Below are 22337 nucleotides of genomic sequence, written 5' to 3'. Positions count from 1 at the left end.
ATGACACCCGGTGTCCCAACAGTGGGCCGGCGGCCCGCGACAGGCCCAAGCCGCCGGCGCCGTCCGTCGGGACGCAGGAGGAGTCGTAACGCTGTAGCCCCCGCCCACCTGGCCCGCTGTAGCCCCGCCCGCTGTAGCCCCGCCCACTGGCCCACTGTCACCCGTCGGCTCCGCCGCTGTCAGCTACTTGTACATGAATTGCATATGGACCTATTTTGTATAAATGACTTTAAATAGACAGAAATATATTCAAGAGGTTCTTTGCAAAGGGTAGACACACACACACACACACACACACACACACACACCTCGTCATGACCTCTTAGTGTCCGTCCATCGTCATCCACCCCCCCACACACCCACAGCATCCAATCAGCTCTGAGCCTTCACCTGTCCTCTTCTTCTTCTTCTCCTCCTCCTCCTCCTGCTCCCTCTTCTTCTTCTTCTTCTTCTTCTTCTTCTTCTTCTTCTCCTCCTCCTCCTCCTCCTGCTCCTCTTCTTCTTCTTCTCCTCCTCCTCCTGCTCCCTCTTCTTCTTCTCTCTCCTCTGCCTGCTAACCTGTGTGTTGACCTGACTTTTTCTTCTGATACCAGGAATTATCCAGAAAACCTACTAAGATCCTCCTCCTGCTCTCCTGCTGCTCTCCTCCTGCCCCCCCAACCCCCTGGACCCCCACCACCACCACCACCTCCTCCCCTCGCCACCCACTGACGAAGCGAGCGAGAGAGACGAACACTTGTTGGCGGAGGATGGACGGCTTTCGGAGGTGCGCAGACGGCGTTGGCGTTACCATGGAAACAGAGCCTTCACGCTGACGTCAGTCTTCATCCTCCGACCCCCCCCCCAACCCTCCCAAGCCCTCCCACCCTGTTTCACCTTTGGGCAGCCGTCAATAGAAGTAGATGAAGACACCTGTAGTGTCCCCCAGCCACTCAGCCAACCAGCCACGACCCCTGTGTGTGAAGACACGCGGAACAAACGCACACACGAGTCCACACACACACACACACACACACACACACTTCAGTGCGGAACCAGAGAACTCGGTCCTGTCACCAGCCAGACACCCCCCCCCCCCACCCACCCACCCTATACACCTCAGTTTGAGCTCAAGCAGAGTTGGGCCTATTGCAAAACAAGAGTTGTCGTTTCAAGATGGGACACACACACACACACACGCACACACATGATCGCACACACATGCACAGGTCCAGCAGGCACAGAACAACACAGCTGAAGACAACAGGACGGGGGGGGGCAGTCTTGCGGAAAAAGGCCTGACCGAAAAAAATGAATGGAAAAACAAAACGACGACAAGCAAACAGCCGCTGCTGGATGTGGACGCTCTGCTGGATTGTATCCCCTTCGATTTTTAATGTACTTTCTTTGCAAAGAACTGAGTGAAAACCACACTGACTTTATCAGAATCAACTCTTATTGCTGCAGACGAGCTGGAATCGTGGTTTCAGAAGGGGGTGGGGGGAGGGGGGGCGGGGGTGAGCAAAACCAAGGTGAGTGGGCAGTGAGCAAAAAGGGTCGGATGGTCCGGGGGTGGGGGGAAGGGGGGGGGGGGTACGCGGGCATTTCAAATGAATGATCTATTCTGTTGTACAGACTGATATCATTTCTTATGTAAAAAAAAAAAAAAAAACATGATAATAATAATACTGTCTAGTTGTGACACGATGTTTAGATACCACAGGTCCAGGTTGGAGACCTGCAACCGCAACCACATCCTCTTATTTCAAGTCTCTCATCTGTGTACAGTTTTCTTTCTTTTCTCTTTCTTTTGTCCTCGCGCCATCATTTTCTATCTGTGTTCAGTCCAAAGCGAAACAACCATCCAAACCGTTCCCGTTTGTCTCCATCCGCCGCAGTTTGTCTTTGCTTTCCCGTCCATCCCTCCGTCTTACAGTCTCTCATACCAGCAGCAGGAGTCAGAGGAGCGACGACAACCACTACGAAAAAAAAAAAAAAAAAAAAGAACCATGACGACAATAATGACCGTGTGATAAATGCAACTGTGGATATTTTTGTATTTTATGTCCTTTAATTTATTCGCGTTTGTTCATCTCACCGTTTTGAGTTCCTAATTTATTATTATTATAACTTGGCTATTTATATGAACAAAGCTGTCGGGTCCGTTGAATGTTATTTATTACCCTCTTGTGTGTTCGTATAACGGGGTAACATTTGAAGAAGAAAAACAAGCGTTTTTTTTCTTTTGATTGTTTTGGGTTTTTTTTTTTGGTCTGAATTTTACGTGATCTGCGACTCACAAGTTCTCTCCTACTGGGGGGGAGAAGGGGGGAGGGGGGGAGAGAGAGAGAGGGCTTGTGGGAACTCTTTGCGGGGGAGGGGAGGGGGGGATATTTACCAGTAATTTAAGAATGTAGACTTTAGCCTCTTTTTGGAGAGGGAATATGCTCTTCTATTGATATTTGTCAGTTTCATATTATTGTGCTTGTAGGCCAGAACTGAGGAGGAAGAGGAGGAGGAGGAGGAGGAGGAGGAGGAGGCCAGCAGCTCCCGCTTCCAAACTTCTCCTCTTTGTAAATAGACAGAAAAAAGAAGCCGTTGGGGGGGTTGATTGTCTTCTCAACCTTCGCTGGGGATTCCTGCTCTACGCGTTTAGCTTGTATTGCTGTGTGCATGTCAGACACAAGCTTTTCTTTGCATGGCTTTTAGTGTTCATGTCCCATGCTAAACCCCCCTCCCCCTCCTCCTCCTCCTCCTCCTCTCTCAGCCTTCATCGATCCTCTCGCCACCAAACAACCCCCCCCCCTCCACCCTCCCATCTCCCCCGCCCAGTCCTCTTTCTTTTTACCCCCTGTTTTTGTTTTTATTTCTGGCCTTGGTTTTAACCCCCTCCTCCTCCTCCTCCTTCACCTCCCTCTCCTCCTCCTCCTCCTCCTCCTCCGCCTCGTTCCGTCCTCCTCCTTTTGATCTTTGTGCACAGAGCTTGGGAGCGATGCTTCCTCTTCTAGCCTTCCTTTGCTCTGCACCTCTCTCTCTGCGAGGCCCGGCGAGCGGTCCGGGCCCAGTCTGCCCGTCGGTGAAAGAGGCACAGCGAAGGGGGGGACGTCAGTACACAAACACAAAGCAATACCCTGTTGTTCATCCTCCTTTATGTTTTCTGCAACGGGAAGCTGGCAGCACCGAGGACGTCGAGCGATTCTGAGGTCCAGAGTGGTTCTTCTGACAAGAGCAGGAACAAAAAAACCGGACTGATGTAATCCCTCTATAAAATAACTGTGAGCATCTTCAGTGCTGAAACAAATAAACTCATTAAGTTATGACGTGCTGGTTGTTTCCTTGCGTGCCGCGTGATGTTAGGCTGGTGTCGGCTTCGCCCTCAAGTCTGCAACATTTCAAAGGAGAATTTCTTGGTTCCGGTGTTTCAGTGTGACGACGGTTCTGAAAGTGAGACCTGAAAGAAAACAGTTTTTTAATTCCAAGTCCTGAAGTCTGGTGATTGGCGTTGGATTCCTGATGAGTTACTGCAAAGTCCCACAGACAGAACAAAATCCTCACAGATCCCCCCCATACACACACACACACACACACACACACACACACACATACACATCATTTGTAAAACTTTTCCAGGTTTATTATATTGTTCAGCATGAATGATTCCAAACCTAATGTTGAAAATTGACTGCTGTACCTGCTCACAAGCATCAAAATTCAGCGCACAGAGCTCAGTTAACTGTTAAGAGTGTGCCTGGAAAAAAACAAAACAAAAGAACAACAGCTACAGTAATAGTTTAACAATAATATTAATAATTTGCTTAAGATTAAAAAAGGAATAACACAATAAAAGGGAACACCCTGATAAATACTCTCACATCTTTTTTGTTTCTTTGTTTAAATAGAAAATGTCCATCCCACTCTGGAGTCTCTCTTTTGCTCTGCTCATATTTTTCTTTCAAAGGTACTGATTCATTTTTTTGTTTTGTTTTGTTTTCTTAAAAAAAAAAAAAGTACACTTGTTTATCCAAAATTGAAATCGATGCTCGAGGTCCTCACGACTTCTTTCCTTCCAGTCTGCATCATCAGTCGAAGCCCAAATTCCAGCAAGGCCTCCTCACTTGATTCAGTCTCTTCCAGCATTGTCCACCAGGGGGCAATGATGTTTCACCAGTGAGTGTCGCCACTTGTTGCGTCCATCTGTTGCTTCTTACATTACAGCTTTTTCCGACACCACGCTCTCATTTTTTTTGCCTCAGCGACTGAAGACGGATCGCTGGGCACAAAATATGAAATGTCCACGGAGAGACAAAGAGAGAAAAAAAATCTTCACGGCAAAAAAAAAAAAAAAAATCTCACTGATGCGTCTCATGGATCCGATGTTGGGAGGAGGGGGGGGAGCTCGGTCGAAACCTGTAAGACCGTTCCTCCCGCTCTCGTCCTGCTCAGTTCAGGGACGAAGCTCCAGCTGCCTGCTGCTGCTCACTCATCCTGCTGCTCTCTCACACCCTGGAGGTGAGGTGGAGGGAGCGCAGCCGCTGGGCCAGGGCCGCCTCCAGCTCCTCCAGGGGCCAATCCCCCCGGCTGTGGGCCAGCGTGGAGACGTTGCTCCCCTGCCGGGCCCCGGGGGGTCCCAGCAGCAGGCTCCTGAAGTCCTCTCTCTCCAGCAGCGCTGGCATGTGCTGCAAGAAGTAACCCTCGCAGAAGGAGCTGAGCTCCGCCGAGCCGTGGGCCTGAGAGAGAGGGGGGGGGGGGGGTTTAAAAATACATGTCTGGATTCAGGAAAAATACTCAGTTTTGATTATGTCCTGATATTTTTTTTTTTTTTGCCAATAATTCACATTTTTCAAGTTCCTGGAACTTTAATTTGATTTAAACGCAGAACATTTGCCTCCTCTGAGGGGCTGCATTAAGATGATTGTGTTATGAGAAAGCTTCTCCCTCCTGGTGTGGTGTTTGTCAGTATGTTCCTCTGAACATAGCAGTGTGAGGACCAGGAAGTATCTCAGTCCATCCAACACAGTGCTGATCCTTACTTTTCACCTTTTTTTTCACAGATTCGGGTGAAAACCTACATTTCTTAGTTTTTTTTCCCTCAAGAAAAATGTTTTTTTTTTTGCAGCTCATGTTTCTGGGTTTCGAACAGTAAAGGGAGTCGCCCGAAAATGATTCATGGCCTTCTGATAAAACAAAATGAAGTGCCTGATGCTTAACTGTGATCATCATAGTTTCCAGTTGAACGATGATAAGTAGCTGTGAAATGCCTGGAGGGGAGTAACTACCTGTGTGTGTGTGTGTGTGCGTGTGCGTGCGTGTGTGGGTGTGTGTGTACCTTGGCTGTTTTGTAGATGCTGACTGCGTTGTCCAGGTTGACGTGCCGAGAGCAGATGAGTTCACAGTGTCTTTGCAGCAGCAGCAGCTTAAACTGACTCGCAGCTGACAGCAACTGGCGGGGAAACACACACACACACACACACACACACACACACACACACACACACACACACAGCCATGGTTACTCCTCTTTGATTTATAGCCAACTATTAAAATACGACAGCAACGATGGGCTGTCGTGTTTCGCAGTGGTTTTAGTTATGATGTCATCAAAGCGCTCCAGTTATGCCAACTGTGTGTGCTGCGTTCTCGTCAGCGATTGCGGCAAACTCAACTTTTTGTTCATTTTCACTTCCATGAAAAACAAACTGAATGCAAATCTACGTTCACAGTTTGTTTTTCATGGAAAAGTATTTAGATGTTTGTTCAGGGCTGTTTTTTTTTTTTAAAAGAAGAGCTGTGGAGGCAGCTGCTGTAGTCTAAGTAAGTAAGTAAGTAAGTAAGTAAGTAAGTAAGTAAGTCTTTACAATCATGAACTCACTTTGCCTGCAATGCAGCTGTAGATAGTGGATCACTATGTCCATTTACATGATATGTACTATAGTTATTTATCAGAAAAACAGTTGCAACTGGGGGCAAAAAGAAGAGAGTGATGCTGCTGTTGTCAAAATAAGAGGCATCAAAATAATAATTGCACGGATGTGTTTGATTCTTACCTCCAACAAGTCAGGGACGTTGGTCTTCAGTGACTCTGTCCCTCCACAGTACAGGTATGACATCATTATCTGTGAAAGAAGCAAAGAGCTCATGAAGGGTCGAGCCAGTGTGGTAACAGTTGATGTTGTAGTTTGACTCAGAATGTCTCAGAACTGCTCTGTTTCTCTTTCAGTTTTACTTCATCAACAGTGAGACGAAAGATTACCTGGAAAATGTTGTACTTCACGTCATTGATCTCGATCTCCTTCCTGGGGCCTCCACCAGGTCCAGAGGACGTCAGCAGAGACTTGAACCTAAAATTGAAGAGATTTGTTCGTGAAAGAGGTCCAGACCTCCGGCCGGGTCGACCCGTGTGCACCTGAACGGACCCGTGTGCACTCACCTGTCAGAGGCCGTGATCAGCAGGACTCTGTGGCCGTAGAATGGCTTCCCCTCCACCACAAAGGTCACGTCCGACATCTCCCGGTTGTTCAGGAAATGGGGATCTGCAAGAAGACGCAGATTAATAACCAATAAACCAACGAAGAAGACGAGGGTGAACAAGGGAACCCGGTTTGAGCGTAGCTCACAGGCAAACTCAGGAGAGGGAGGCAGAACGAAAGAACACTGCAATCTAAAATGTAACCACTTGATGTCGCTGTTTCTTCTCAAAATCTCCAAATACTACAGACTTGCCATTTAAATGTGCACGTGTGTCTACTGAAATTGACTTTTCAGCATTTCGTCAATGCTGAAAATCTGATGTAAATCTTATGTATGTTATGTATGTTATGATGTATTACTCAATGGTTGTTTGAACTGTAAAAAAAAATGGAAATTGTAATTAAGAAAACTGCACATTTTTAAGTTCCTGCTTCAGTGTTGCAATGAACTGCATCCTTATTTTGTATTTGGTGGTGATTAAATGATTATCTATTGAATGAGATTTCTATGAACCACCAGGATTCTGCTCTACTCTGTCTATCGCACACGTCGACAGATCCAGACAGTCCTCCTCTGATGTGAATCAATGGCAGCCGCCAAGATCAGAATGAGTCTCCTCACCCAACTGTGCCGACAGAGACGCCTTCATCGGAGGGACAGGCGGCAGGGGGGCGGGGCCGAAGCAGTGACTAAAAATAGCTGCCAACTGCTGTATGATGGCATCGTTCTGGAAGGAAGTGAGAGAAGGGGGGGGGGGGGAGTGAGGGGGAGGGGAGGGAGGGAGGGAGGGCTGTTAAATCACATATCTGCGTTTGGAGACGTGTGACTGTAGCTGCGTTTCCATTACAGTTGTCCGCAAAATAAAAGCAATACTTTTTTTTGGACAAATTTCAAGAAAGTCTCGACTCGCAGCCGTTTCCATTGAATGGTGTGAAGCGCAGGAGCCACTGCGCTGGCGTCTCCGGCGGTACCTTGGCCGTCCGCAGGATGTTGAACATGAGCGGCAGGCCGGCGGTGATCAGCTCCCCGCAGTAGTCCTCCTCCCTGATGCTGGTGAACTCCCTGAGCAGCGTCATCGTCACCGCCGCCCGGGACTGCAGCTGGGCGCAGCGCAGGGACTCCAGCCACACGTGAAGCTTCCACGGCACACCTGTGAATAAACAGAGGTTCAAGAAGAAGAAGAAGAAGAAGAATTAAATTATTTTGTGTTTCTGTTGATCATTGTCAGAGGCACTGGGTACAGGGCTGCTGTTGCATTGTATGTTGTTTTTTTGTTAGGAAGCAACTGCTTTTCCTTTCTGTTTCTTGTTCAGTAGTGAACTCAGTACCGAGGGCTCGCAGCTCCACTGTGACGTCCAGGTAGCCGTGCTCGGCGCTGTAGTAGCTGGCCTCCTGCAGCGCCTTCATGCGGGCCTTGCAGAGCCGGGCCACGCCCCCCTCCGGCGCCGCCCCGGGCCCAGCGGACGGAGTGGGCAGCGGGGAGAGGAAGGGGCAGATCGCTGCCTCCTCGCCCTCCACGCCCTCGGCCAAGATCTCCTCCAGGGACAGGACGTCCTCTTTGACTTGCTGCGGCTGAGTCAGGAGCTTCCTCAGCACGTTCCTGAAATGGGACGGTGAAGGGAGGAGGAAGAGGGGAGGAAGAGGGGAGGAAGAAGAAGACGGGAGGCATGAAAACATGAATTCCTGGACGTGCCGATGGGTTCCTTGGAGAACCTTTGGCCTCCTCTTTGGTTGCATAAGGTGTCACCCCTCGCTGCGGAATGCGACGTGTTGAGTCTGCATTGTGCTCACACGTACGACTCAGCGAGCAGGTGGAGGGCGTGAGGAGCAGTTGGCGCCCAACAGACAGATGGTCTGCCAGTTCAGCGCACCACACAAGGGACAAAATCTCTCCTGATTTGCAGATTCCAGTCAAGAATGACGGAGCGCCGATGCAGTGTCGGTGCTTTTTCTTGTTTTTGAAGGACGACTTGTGATTTCTAATTATTTCCTTGCATCCGGTGAGAAGGGAGCAGCTGGCTCACGCACCAGACCGAGCAGCAGGAGAATCACCTGTGGCCGTGAGCGGCGGCGTGACTGAAGCAGTTCATGTCCTCGTAGAGCGACGAGGTCAGGGCGTTCCCGTCGTGAGCCTTGGACAGCGGGTCGGCACCTCGGGCCAGGAGCAGACTCACCATCTCATAGTTCCCTGGGAGCGAGCACACACACACAGCAGATTCATTAGATGAGGAAACGAGTCCTTGGAATGAGTCATTGTTGTTATCCACCGTGTCATTCAACCAGAGCCGTGTTTTCGCGACGGTGCCTGAAAACTGCCACCTACAAAATGTTTGAATTTTGAGTGGAGCAGCCGCGTTCACGGCCAGCAACCTTCCTGGAATGCAGCGTTTTCTCTGGGGGTTCAGTGTGTGTGTGTGTGTGTGTGTGTGTGGGGGGGGGGGGGGGGGGCGGGGGGGGGCTTGTAAGTCACACGAGAAGCAACTGTTACAACGGCCAGTGTGTACATTTTGAATGTGTTTATTTTCTGCAAACCAGCGCAGTGGTGGAGTAATGCTAGTCCAGGTATCGTCCGCAGCGTTTCCACATTTGGGGCACACAAAAGACTCTTCCAGGAAATTTCTAGGCTTTCTTCCAGGCTTTTTTTCCTCAGGTCTTTACACATCTGTGACTGTTTTCGCATGAGGGGGAAAGTTCAAATGAGTGTAAATTACCTGCTTTTTTTTTTTTGTTTGTTTTTTTTTACAGTGAAACAAGGTTTCAGGTCACTGCCACAAAGTCAGGCCAAGGAAAAAATCTATTTGAAACGTTTCCATTTGGACTTCCTTTAACATTTTCATTCAAACAATAATGAACTTTGCCACGTGTGGATACGTAGATTATGTGAAGTTGAACTGCTTTTTTTTTTTGGTGCGAAGGGTCAGCGGTGATTCTTCTGACTAAAACAAAGTATTTTTTGAACAAATCCAACTTTTTGCCACCAGTCGATTTATTTTTACTAATAAATGGCGCATTTGTATCTCCGAACCGCCCACAGCTGACAACATCATCACGGTTTGAGACGTTAGCGTGTTTGTAATTCATTAGCGCATGGCTTCTTCCTCGCTGCCGCGCATTAAACTTCAGCGGCGGGACAAATGAAACGAACAACTTTTTTTTTTTTTTTTCCCCTCCACGGTTTATCTTCAAACAAGCAAACTCATTCACGTCGGCTCTTGTTTACGCGCTGCTGCCGCCTGCTATGTGAAGCATGTGTGCCCCACTGGCAGCAGCTATGTGCGGCTTGCAGACGATCCCACAGACGCAGCTCTCTGCCCAGAGGGCACGGTGCTGCTTTCACTGCAAACTCGGTCAGGCCGCCATCGCGGGATTTACGTCTTCATTCTGCCCTGTTATTAACTAGTGTCCTGCAGTAGCAGCAGCAGCAGCAGCAGCAGCAGTAGTAGTAGTGAATAAACCATGTTTTTCCATCCACAGTGTTGTCACGGTGGCTTTAAGTCATTCGGACCCTCCCCGCCCGCGTAATAAGTAGTTTGAAGCAATTTGCTACGACGCTGAAGTTGGCACCACATTCGCCGCAGCGCTTCTTAGCTTTTGATTCCACCACAATCCACCTGAAAAACTTTAAAATACCGTGATGTCAATGGCAAAGTTGTCAACTTTGGAGTCCCCCCCCCCCAAAAAAGTCAAAAATGATATCCCATGAAATATGTCAACTGATTGCGATAGTAGAGCTCCCGTGCTTTACGATGATACCTCACGTCCATTTCCACTGTATAATTTTGGAGGGGGAAAAAATCCACCTCAACATAGACATAATGATTCGCTGAATTTTATATGTTGAAAAGTGTTGGGATAAGCACTGCCATCTAGCAGTTAAATTGCTGATTATTTTTTTTAAGGTGGAATCCAAACCTAAGCACTGCTGCGAATGTGGTGCCAACAAAGTCTATGGGGGTCAAAGGTCAACTTTGCCCTAGAGACGTGGGGCCACCTGCTTTGTCATCAGGATCCCTCAAGAGGCGCCCACGGCAAATTCGGGCCCTCTAGCGCGTGAGGAACCCACAAACCCCGAACCCTAATTTCAGCCTGGTGGAATGGAAACCTAAGAAGCACCGCGGCGAATGTGGTGCCAACTTCAGCGTCGTCAATTTTGCTTCTGTAAATCAGATCTGAAAACAGTCTTGCTGTAACTCGGTCAAGCTCTTCCGTGTGTGTGTGTGTGTGTGTGTGTGTGTGTGTGTGTGTGTGTGCGTGTGTGTGCGTGTGTGTGCGTGCGTGCGCACCTGCTGCCGAGGCCAACTGCAGCGGCGTGTCTGCGGTGTTCTCCTGTCCGTTGCGGACGGCGGCTCCCTCCACGTTGGCCCCGGCGTCCAACAGGAGCTGCGGACACAAGAAGTTGGGACCTATTAAAGAACTGGATACCGAAGCGGCGACATGTCGACGTGGTGTCCCCCCCCCAAGTGGCCACTCAAGGTACTGCTGCCAAAAAAACCTCAGTTTTGACCTGAAACTCAGTTCTTCGCAAATCTTTCTATTGCAGCAATTCAAATCATGGACTTTTAATCTTTCTAAAAAAAAAATTTTTTTTAGAGAGGCCAGCATGACATCACGGCGCTGTACGTGCTTTGTCTCTTGGCTCATTCTGATTGGCTAGTGCATCACGTGACTTACAGATGTATGATGGTACGGGGCACTACTGCTACATGCTCCATGGGCCGCGTAATGCACAAGTAACCCTGGGGGCTGCCTGCGACTCCCTGGCGGGCTGAACTCTGACCTCTCGGTTTAAGAGCTGCGACACCGTGACGGCCGGCGAGCTCGGGTCAAGTCAGCGTGTTGTGCGGCTGGAAACTTTCTCAAGGAGAGCAAGGTAGTGTTTATGTGCGCGTGTTGTTTCCAACCTGCACGACGGAAATGTGTCCGTGCAGCACGGCGAAGGTGAGCGCCGCCCAGTGGCGGCTGTCGGGGTGCACCGAGGGGTGTTTGGGCGAGCACGGCGGAACCTGGTAGCAGAGAGACGTTAAAAGTTACGCAAACATATATCTAACAATAATATCAAACCTTGACAGTAATGATTGTCAATGACTTGGGTGAGTCGTTGCTGTATTTACCGCCACGTCGAGGTTTGCCCCGGCGTCGATCAGCATCTGGACCAGGGCCTCGTCTCCAGCTGCGCAGGCGTACATCAGCGGCGTCATCCCCTGTGAGAGTAGCAGGCAAGTGGAGGAGGGGGAAAGAAAATTGATGAACCTGAAGTCCACACTGCTCCCAGCGAGCACCTTCAAGAGATCAGCACGCTCATACACAAACGGAGTGGACAGCGTTCAGCACCTGATCGTCCATGCTGTTCACCCCATCCGGCCCCAGCAGGTCGATGGCCTGGCCAATCAGATCCGTGCGTCCACAGTTGAGCATCCGGAAGCCCAAGTCCAGATGGAACTTATCTGTGGCGGCCTTGGAGTCGAGGCGCTTGAAGGAGCTGAAGCAGCACTCGGGCCTGGCGGAGGAACAGAGAGACGAGTTACAGCTCTGCTGCTGCGACAGGTTCGTTAGAGCGCCCGGAGCTTTGGGAACGTGCCTCCTCTAATTACACCCTTCAGGGAGAGATTGATGAGTCCCGTCTACACTCGGCAAACACTAAATCTACTGTACAGAGTGTGTAATTACGCGTTAGCGAGGGGAACATATATATGGACAGAGTCTGAGTGCAGGAGTTTGAAGAAACATCCAAAAAATAAATAAATAAATAAATTAGCATCGTTTTATTTCAACTGGGGCCGTTGCCCCTCCCTCCCGCCGTCATTTACTTCAGCTGTCTGGGTTCACAGTCGAGTCCGGGCAGGAGAAGTCTGGCCGTCTGTCTGACGTCATCGCTGTCCACCAACAGGCTCTTGCGGTGCTCGGCGTGCACGATGGCCACTCTCATCCACTCCATCAGGGGCGGCAGCAGCAGGAAAGGCCTGCGCGGAGGAGACAGGGAAAAAAAACACATTCAGCTGACGTCCATCAGCGAGCGGTTCGGGTTCACACCTGTGTGGGCGGAGCCCACGTCAGCCTCTCTGTGGTGAGGAGCAGCCGCTCAGACGCACGGCGCAGTGATTCAGTCACACTGAGGGGAAACTCATAAACCGTCTTCACCTGGATGACATGGAAGCGTCTGGCAGCGGCTCACCTCACTGGGCACAGTGACTAACAACACACACACACACACACACATCACTTATACAAACGTATATATATGACGTGTGTGTATCCTGTCCTGTATCCTTTTGCACACTGCACATCATGCAATATCTTTTTATTCCATGCGCGTGCGCACACACACGCACGCACATACGCACCCACAGCGCACGCACATGCAGGAATAGGTGTGCATGTGTATAGATGAGTAACTGGCGCTGGCACGTAAAGCTCTGCAGTAAACCTGTGGGCTCACAGCACAGAGCAGATCTGTGACTTCATTCGCGCTGCGCTTTCAAGAACAAAACTGCGGGCTCTGAGTAATCGGCCTATTTTTAAACCAGCTGTGGCAGAACCAAGTCCCTGGGTGGGGGTGAACAAAAGGTGCGCAGCGCCGTCCCGGAACAGACACGATGACGTGAAGGGAGCGAACCGTTAACGGGCTTGAGGCAGAGACGGCGCTGATGCTGGGCCTCGGAGAACCAGAGGCATGGAGTGAGGGTCAAGTCAGCAGCAGGGGAGGAGGGAAGAGTCCTGGCTTCTGTAATGGCTGTGTCCCGGTCATGTGTTGCTATGGCAATCTGTGACCCTACACCTGGACGGTTCGTCCTGGACCTGCTATATGGAGAGTGTGCCAGTGAACGGTGACTGGTCAGTGTGAAAGCATTGCTGTCATTTTGCAGCTGCTGTCTCATCAGTGTGCACGACTGTTGGAACGCTACTGCTAGATGTTGCCTGGCTGCCTCGTCCTCTCTCCCGCTGTGAAGTTATTCCTAGCAGCGGCTCACCTTTGTTCTCAGACGACGACGCTCGAGTGAACACGCCGAGCGCCGAGCCGATGTATAGGACTGTGCGCACACTGCGCTCACTGTAGGCACTGTAGCTGCTGCTAATGAGCGCCGGGACCTTTCAGCCCCCCACTCCCCATTTATCCTCATCATGGTGTTTACACTGAGCGGCTCCTTGTGGTTTCCCATAGAACAGCTGCTCCCCCTTTTATTCATCAGTGCCTTGTTAATAATAGATGCTATAAGTGGGTCGTCTCCTCTTTATTTGAGGCTCCACAAAGTGAATGTCGGACTTCGCAATGCAGTTAATAAGCCCCTTTCAAAGAGGAATTGGCTGAAAGCAGCCGTTGAATGAGAATATTGTTAAAATGGAAACTCTCAGGGCTGCAGTTTGACACCACTTGTCTTTTTATTACTATCATATTTATCATTATTTTGGCTTCGAGCCTAATTATCTGCCGCTGTGCACCTTCAGTCTGTGATCAGTCAGACAGTTGGCAAGCAGGCAAAGAGGCTCATGGGATGGAGGAGGAGCAGCAGAGAACAGTGAGTGGGTCTGATAGGTGTGTGTTAGGGGAACAGTGGCTGGTGTGTGTGTGTGTGGGGGGGGGGGGTTCAGGCTGCGATCTGGAGACAGTGGCTGCAGAGCGATGACAGAGGAGGAGAAGTGGTGCTGAGGAATCAATGTTGCGCCGCTCTTCATTGTCGACAGTTAACACACTCTGGTCGGCGCCCGCCGAGAGCATTTGTGCCTCTGGGTTACGCATAGACTACCAGTCAATAGTTTGGCCAGACTGGCTTTTTCTTTATCTTTGCTCTGTTCTTGTTTTTCTCATCTGCAGCCGTGTGTTGGCTGCACTCTGGAGGGTAAAAACTTCTAAACACAAGCGTCCAAAGTGTGTCCTGCGTTACAGCAATGCCGTCAGATTTTCCTCCCATTATATAGAGCAGCGCTGGTGTGCACGTGCGTGCGGGGGGGATGCTCACGTAAATAATTAGCCGTCAGCGCCGGACAACTGAAGCCATATGTGTGTTCACACCTTTGCCAGTGGCCCGTGACTTGAGCCAGATGGAGAGCGGCTGCACTGTCACCTCCAGCCCCCCCGCTCCACCCTCCGCCGCCCCCCCGGCCCCGATTCCACCATTAATTGCGACATCTTTCCTGTGAACGTGCAGACCCCTGTGTCTGGGTCGCACCGCTGGGCCGTCCAAACACAAACTGGGCCTCCGCCGGAGAGCCGAGGGCGAGCCAGACATCAAAGCCGGTGCCGCCCGTTAACGCTGAAACTGGATCGCACTTCTGGCCACTCCGCTGACCCGGCGTGCTGAGGCAGCACACTGGGAGCAGCGGGACACACACACACACACACACACACACACACACACACACACACACACACACACACACACACACACACACACACACACACACACACACGCACACACACCAGGCACATGCAAGGACACACATGCAAATAAGAGCACAGTCTGCCACGCTGCCACCTGGATGCTTGTAAAGGGACAGCGGGTCCAGGTCTCAGTCAGGTGTGTTTCACCTCTGACCTCCCAACATGAAAAAGCCTCTTTTTTTGCCCAGGAGGCAACATCGCACTTTACACAGCTCTCATATATTAAAGTGAGCTGCATCCCCCAAACCGCTGTGTTGTAAAACACATCAAACACATCTTGGGAGCTGCACCCCCGCCCCCTCAACGTGACCTCCACCGGGGGTCAAGGTAAAGCACTGATCGAGAGTCAGATTACGCTCATAAAGGAAGCGTGAGGGGAGAAGTAACCATATCTGGTGTATCTGCGGTGGGAAGTGGGCTTCCAAGGCTGCTCCTTATCAGGGCAACACATCGAGCCATTAGTGCTTCTTTCCATCCGCTCAAAGAGGGAAGCTCGTTCAACACAGTGGGACGTGGCCGTTGCAAAAGGAGCTCAAAGAGGCGGCTGCTCTCTCTTAGAGAACGGTGTGAAGGGCTTCTGCCCTTGAGGAGGAATGACGAGGAGATCTCCGTCACTGGCTGACGATTTGAGTTCGCTAGAAAATCTTCTTCAAAACCATCACAAGCATCTCTTCAAATGTCTGTGAACTTCTTTGCTCTTTCATTTCTTCTCCTTCTTCTTCTTCTTTAAAAAAAGCTATGTTGGTTGTCAGGGGTTGCCAGATCGATCCTTGGCTCAGTGCAGGAAGTTGATGGTTCAACTCTCCTTGGCCAACTTCAGGTTTTAAAGCCAAGTAAACAGAGCTGACTCTGAGACTCGGAGGTTAGGGGTGGGGGTGTCTGCGGTCTTCTCCCCGCTTCGCGCATACATTCATTCATTCATTTGGTCCTACATCATCTGCGGCAAAACCTCTAATGCGACATCAGGGCGTGTCCTGCAGTCCTGTGGCTTCTGGGCCTCAAGGCGTCTCGGCCCACACAGATTGGGTGGTTTTGGATTGCCACCAGAGGCAGTTAATGAAGCTGGAGAGGCTGAGCAGCTCGGGCGTGAAGAAAATCCTGCATTGTTCCTGGCACGTGTGTTGTTAACGACTAGCAAGTTAGCGCACTAGTCACCTGAATCTGCACCCAGAGTGGCTGGCAAGCAACCAGCAGTGGGAAAACCAAGGAAGAACATCAAAAATAAAATATGGAGCATAAAATCATAATAAATCATTTCAACTCACACACATAAACCTGCAGTGATATACACCAAGCATTAAAAACATCTGAGGAAGCAGCCGGGTAAGGAGAAAAAGGTGTGCATGTTCTCTTTGATGGAAGTGAGGAACCCAACTCAGCTCGCTCGCACCGCGGCTGCTCCTTGTTAGGTGTATAGGAGCCATATGGTGTTTGGAGCACCCAGATGTGCCTAATGTGCATGGACGTGTGTGTGTGCGCGTGTGTGTGTGTGTGTGTGTGTGTGTGTGTGTGATTAGGGAAGGGACTGGCTGATCTCATTGCAAAGATCTTGAGCAAGAGATCATCTCCCAGCAGAGGTGCCCCGGTCACAGTGAGTCTGCAGAGCTTAGCAATGTAAATGAAGTAGCAATAATACTCCAACCTACACACACACACACACACACACACACACACACACACACACACACACACACACACACACACACACACACTTTAGCTAATACTACATCCAACTTCTCTGCTACCATTAGACCAGGTATCATACTTAAGATTAAAGAGTGTAATTAAGAGATGGAGATTTCCCACTTTAGGTGCCCTTCAGTTACTCAGACATCATCATTCTGATTCCAGGTCAGCGAATGAGCAGGTAAGTGTGATGGTAGACATAAAGGCTTAATGGCGTTATGATGGGCAGACTGGCCATGAGATACTGGGACACTGGAACCACAACGACTCCCTTTCAGGACCCTTTCAGCCCCTCAGGCCTTAAAAAGACAGCGCTGGTTAAACAAAGACGTGCCAGGGAAGATCTGAGGAGACTCTTGCAGAAATAACAGACCATTATAAAATCCCGTAAAGCACCAGTATTTGACTTCATTTACGCTCCAGCAGAGCACTCCACCTATCTATCAGTCCAACATTAACACCTGGAGCCCCTGGTTTACTTGTAATTTAAACAGAGAACTCCAGCTTCAGTTGCCAGGGAACAAAGGGGGTGCGGAAAGACGAGACAAAAAAAATCTGGAGCCTTACAAGGTTTGAAGCGTAATGAGAACCTTCTCTTCCGACTGAAGGTTGTTTTGTTTTGTTTTTTTGTCCTTGTGTTTTGAGTTTGTGCGTTCGGCTCCCATGGAGGGATTCATCACGACTTCATTCTCTCACAAATAAAGACCTCGTCAGGAAAGCGAGTAACAGCATTGAATTCAATTTATGTGGGCGTCTCCGAAAGTAGACTGTGAGATTAGATCTGTTATTCAAGCGGCTGTGTGGGTCCGTCGGAGCTGCTAAACTGCTCCGGCCCGGTCATGCGTGACACCGACCTCTCTTTGCTGAGTGCCATTCGCGGGGGATCGAGGTTGGGATTCTCCATGGACTCCATTTGTGGGCAGCGCAGGAAGTAGTAGAGGGTGTGGAGGGCGTCTGGTGACCAGGACACGGGCTGCTGGGGGCGGGTGTGGCGGGCGGGGCTGAGGCCCGGACGCACTGAGCTCAGGCGCTGCATGTGGTGCATTGCGCGGGACACCAGGTCACCTGGAACAGAGGAAGCAGGACACAGATTAAAGTTTTTTTGTCGGTCGTATTAAAGCCAGAAGACTTCATAAGTCTTTGTGAACTATTTGGAGCCCATGCAGTGTTTCTGTGGTTGCTGAGTAACGAGTGACTGAAGTCAAACTGGGCTTTCCCCTTCCTCTGAAGAGCTCTCAAGCATTTCTACTCATCTTTGTTAAACGGTATTTTCCATTAAGGGTGTCATGAGGAGTGAGCACAGTCAGCCGGCCAGTCTAAATATTCATCCATCTTCACAGAGGGGTCAAAAGGATGAACGTCAGTTGGATCTAATTACCTCATCTGCATCAGTGCACTTCCTCTCTCACTGAGCTGGCATTCAGCAAAACGAACCAATGTTCTTTCTTTGAGTAACTCATCTTGTCAACTCAGCTAATTAAACTGCTATTAATTAAGGATTGACTGATTAGAAACTACAGCTCACTCAGAGGTGCTGTGAGTGAGTGAGTAAGTGTCAAAGCAGGGATGCAAGGGGAGACAAAACATCAGCCGCAGTGGTGTGGGGGAGGGGCTGAGAGACAGAGTGTGGGGCGCCAGGTTCGAACTTGGGATCTTGTGAGGCTCATTGGCCATAATTACCCCTGGGCTAATTTCTAACCAGATTAGCGTGAGAGGGAGGCTGTGGGGCTGGGGTTCAACAGTGGGACTGTATTAGAGGTTTTGGGGGTCCTTTGGCAGGGTGGGGTGGGGGAGGGGTTACACTGAAGTGGTTCTCTCAAAGCAGACCCCACTTCAAGCTGAAGGGCCTCCTTTGTGTAAACCACCACCAAACAGCCCCTCCAGGAGGTCTCGCAGGAATTACTGCCCAAGATGTAGCGCCTCTCTCTGGCTTTCCGTGCAATATTATGCCCCAAGGCCGAGTTCCCAGGGGTCGCAAGGAGATGAAATGCTACGGTCTTCCATTACAAGTCGCACGGAATCCCTGTGAACGCTGGTGGAACTTTGAAGCTGTGACAGAAATGTTTTGCGGGGCTTTGCCCCTTACATCAGAGTTGAAAGACCAAAACAAAAAACAAAACCTGATTTACAAGAGTTTTAGTCCTCACATTTGATCATTTGATCGGGGGGGCTTGAGCGCATAGAACACATTGCTTGGATTAGTTCAATTCCAATCTGCAATGTTCCCAAAGCAAAGTGGATGATCAGTTTCCCACAGGTCACGGAAACCAGAAACACGGAGCCCCTCTGTTGACGAGCTGAGCTTTTAAAAGTCTGTGTTGGTTGATTTCATTTCCAGTATCTTTCCCTGCATTATTCATCATTTTCACTGTAAACTGAGTGTCCAGCCAAGTGCAGCGACAAGGTCCAGCATCAGCACAGATGCTCCTGTGTCCCGCTTCCCTTTGGTTCACGTCTCAGCGCCAGGTCCTCAGTCATTTTGATGCGTGTGTGCGTGCTTATCGCAGGGTGTGCGTGCACGTGTGTGTGTGTGTGTGTGTGTGTGTGTGTGTGTGTGTGTGTGTGTGTGTGGGATGCTAGCCCTGCCCCAAACAGCTCAGCGTGACTCCGGCCAGCGACGTGTGGCACAAAGAGACCAGTGAGAAAGTGAGAAAAAGTCCTTCAGTGTGGAGGTGTGTGTACACCTTTTAATGCCTCGCTAACGGCCGCCGGCTATGAACGTGGCCTTGTGCTCCTGGAACAAATGGCAGAGTGTTGGGCTCATTTTGGGGAGGAAACGTATCCCGGCTCTCATCAACACTAATCCACCCCTACCCCCCACCCCCAACCCCATCGGCCTGACAACCTCTCTCCTCACCTCTCCATCACAACCCCCACCCACAACATCTCACCTCAGCCGCCGTACACAGTCCAGCCGTCGGCTGAAAACTCCTGCAATACAAAAATCCTTCTCTCCACCGAATTTTATATGGATTTTTTTTTTTTTTTTAAATCAAACATTTGAACATCTTGATTTTGGCTTCCAGTCGTCAGCCAACCCCTTTTACAACTTCCAGCTCAAACAAACAGTACAGGGCAGCACAGTCTGTCTGTGTGTGACTCTGGTTACCAAACATTCATGATGTTCATAGATGGTAGCCACAGGACAGGAGTGACGCTTTTCACTGAGCCATCCCAACAGACATTCAGTCCCAGTCAAAATAGGCAACATTCATGTGTCAGCAGATTTACATGCCAACCTCAACTCTCACAATCTAAAAGATATTTTGTCACACAATAGAAGTTGACACAACATGCATATTGAATAGAAATACCCCTCATTACATTTGCTCTGGTCTACCATTAAAGACTATCCATATAAACTGTGTCAAATAGATCTACTTCCCAATGATATTAGCAAACGTCCCTTCCCCAGTGCTTTCTAACAGTTCTGGTTCCAGACAGTCACTGAACTCCCCACAAATGAGACTAAAGTGTATTCTTTACTTCTGCTGCTTGACATAGTGTTTAGAAAATGTGAAATAAAACTCAAAGCTCTGCAAATGTTCCCTTACTGATGTCACAAAGGGAACCCATACTTAGTTCAAACACCGTGAGCCAGGTATTGGTTCTTCTCTCTTATCCACCTCGTGGCTCTCTTGTTCACACCCTTCTTTACAAAAGTAGGAACCGAAACTGCTGTAAAGAGGAATAAACAAGCTGTTTTAAGGTGACTGTGTAAAGCTTTCTAGACAATCATGAAAGGGAACTTCACTGGAGTTCAAGATGAATAATAAAGATAGGAAAATGGGTAAAGCACTGGATAAGAAACATCCATCCATCCTAACTCCACCAACCTTTGCTAAAGCATTTAAGATGGAAGTTATTTTTCCTTCAATTGAATGAAAGACCAGGATAAATGTGGACATTGTGGAGCAGACAAATGGTTGTGTGTGCACGAATAGATTCTGAAAGCCTCCAGTTCATAAATCTGACTGAGATACAGTCTAGAGCGCCATAACCCCATAATACACACCATGAAGGCAAACAAACCAGCGACGGACAATTTACAATAAAACACACAATCACTTCAATCTCCAAGGCTCCGCCAGCTGATAAACTTCACTGCTTATTTTTCCAGCAGAACGCATGAGACACACGATCGCACCAATCAGACTCGATCTGATTACAATGAAACAACTTTATTGTTACAGTTTATCACTTGACTGGCTGGAATAATTGGCCGTCTTGTCGGACGGGGATTCCCACACGAACACGGCCAGTAAACAGAAGGGAGGTGACGGGCTGTGTTTACACAGGGTTCACAGTATGGCTGAGTCTTACACACACACACACACACAGACACACAGACACACACACACACACACACACACACACACACACACACACACACACACACACACACACACACAGAGGCAGGCCTGGAGTTGATGGACTCACTGAGCTCAGAGATGCTGCCCACACAGGTAGCCAGCAGGGACTGTTCCAGCGTCCTCAGCTCCAGCTGGGCATAGGCATCCTCCCTGCTGTCCGCAGACGTCTGCTGGTTCTCCGTGTAGGGGCTGAAATGGGCGGGCAGGGACAGCACACCTGCGGAGACAGCAGCACACGGGGGAATTAGCCGTCGATGTTCACACGGGATCCCAAAGCAGCGAAAAACAAGGCCGCGCGACTTTAGCGGCCTCACTCCCTCGCAACGGAGGTCCCCCAACAATTACCGCCGCTATTTACGCTGGGTTTAAACTCCTTGTCACACGTAACTCCACACTGCCGAGGGCCAGCAAACAGGAGCGGGGTAATGGGCCCGGCTCTCAACACGTTCGGAGGGGGGGAATGAGCAAGCGGCGACAGCAGGCTTAATGCCGAAGCATCACGAGCCTAATGGAAGCAAAATATTATGGCAGACACATTGCAGCAGCTGCGCATTTTTCCCTTTAAAAATGTCACACTGTAAAGCGTGCAGCTGACAAGCCAACTTATATTTGTCAGAACCTTTCAGGCGGAAACAGCCGCAGATAGAGAGACAGGTAAAATAACGCTGGGAAAATTAGAAATGAAAAAAGTGTAATTTTTCAAATGTAGAAGGAAGTTGCAAAGGGAAAAAAAAGTGAAGTATTTCAAAAGACAAGTTCAGATGATCTCGTACACTGACTGGACTGCACTTGAACATATTTTCCACTTCACCAGAGGTAATGGGTTGTGTTGTAACTCCAGTCAGTCTATGAGCCTGTGGTATTTCCTCCTTCAACCATCCCTTCCTGCTTCACAATGTAAACTACAATGTGAAGAGTAGTCAAATAAAATAAAGCATAATCCAGTCGTCCAGGATGATTAACCTGCCGTCATTGAAGCAGATAACGGCGACTGCGCGGACTGTAACAAGCAGGAGGTTCCAAAATCTACGGCAGTCTGTTGTGAGATTAATTTCTAAAGAACAGATAAGAACATTTGTTACATAAGCCAGGATGTCATCTGGTTCTGCTGTCGCTGCTGAAAGCGGCCTGTGCGGTGAAGTGTGCGGGTTACTCAGCAGTTAAAATAGACAGAAACTCGAGCAAGTCAAACAGAGAACCGCACACAGCTGCTTTCAGCCTCTTGGTGACTCCTGCGGACGCTGCAAACTCCCACACATTCTTTGGCGTTTGAAGCAACGTGCGCCGGTATATGTAGGTGCTCAGAGGTTAGAACTTTAATTCAGGGCCGGAAGAGCGTCATTACAAATAGACGCGTCTGCCGGAAACGAAAAAAGAAGCGGAAAGTTGATCGACATTGAACTGCAACTCTCCCACAAAGCGTGATGAGAAAAGCTCCTCTTCCGAGTGTCTCT

At 49.5% G+C, this 22337-nt stretch overlaps 1 protein-coding gene across 1 annotated transcript in view; it reads right to left on the bottom strand.

Moving 5' to 3' along the window:
• Positions 1 to 3978: 3978 nt before the first annotated feature.
• The window catches only part of abtb2b (ankyrin repeat and BTB (POZ) domain containing 2b), a 42794-nt gene continuing 24435 nt past the window's right edge, over positions 3979 to 22337 (bottom strand). Inside the window, exons 2-17 of the mRNA XM_076037989.1 lie at positions 20951 to 21100; positions 17365 to 17575; positions 12255 to 12407; positions 11779 to 11944; positions 11559 to 11648; positions 11349 to 11450; positions 10731 to 10827; positions 8500 to 8635; positions 7776 to 8047; positions 7419 to 7597; positions 7069 to 7174; positions 6407 to 6509; positions 6230 to 6317; positions 6024 to 6092; positions 5306 to 5419; positions 3979 to 4706 (exon numbers count right to left, since the gene is read on the bottom strand). Of these exons, the coding sequence (XP_075894104.1) occupies positions 4476 to 4706; positions 5306 to 5419; positions 6024 to 6092; positions 6230 to 6317; positions 6407 to 6509; positions 7069 to 7174; positions 7419 to 7597; positions 7776 to 8047; positions 8500 to 8635; positions 10731 to 10827; positions 11349 to 11450; positions 11559 to 11648; positions 11779 to 11944; positions 12255 to 12407; positions 17365 to 17575; positions 20951 to 21100 (2267 nt within the window). The 3' untranslated portion in view covers positions 3979 to 4475. The remainder of the gene's footprint in view (positions 4707 to 5305; positions 5420 to 6023; positions 6093 to 6229; positions 6318 to 6406; positions 6510 to 7068; positions 7175 to 7418; positions 7598 to 7775; positions 8048 to 8499; positions 8636 to 10730; positions 10828 to 11348; positions 11451 to 11558; positions 11649 to 11778; positions 11945 to 12254; positions 12408 to 17364; positions 17576 to 20950; positions 21101 to 22337) is intronic.

This window comes from Nelusetta ayraudi, unplaced genomic scaffold (genome assembly GCF_046127955.1).
Source record: "Nelusetta ayraudi isolate G7.1 ecotype Tasmania unplaced genomic scaffold, CSIRO-AGI_Nayr_v1 ptg000053l, whole genome shotgun sequence".
In the NCBI taxonomy this organism is placed as follows: Eukaryota; Metazoa; Chordata; class Actinopteri; order Tetraodontiformes; family Monacanthidae; genus Nelusetta; species Nelusetta ayraudi.
Note: the sequence above shows the minus strand (reverse complement) of the source record. Positions and strands in the feature narration are given on the sequence as shown.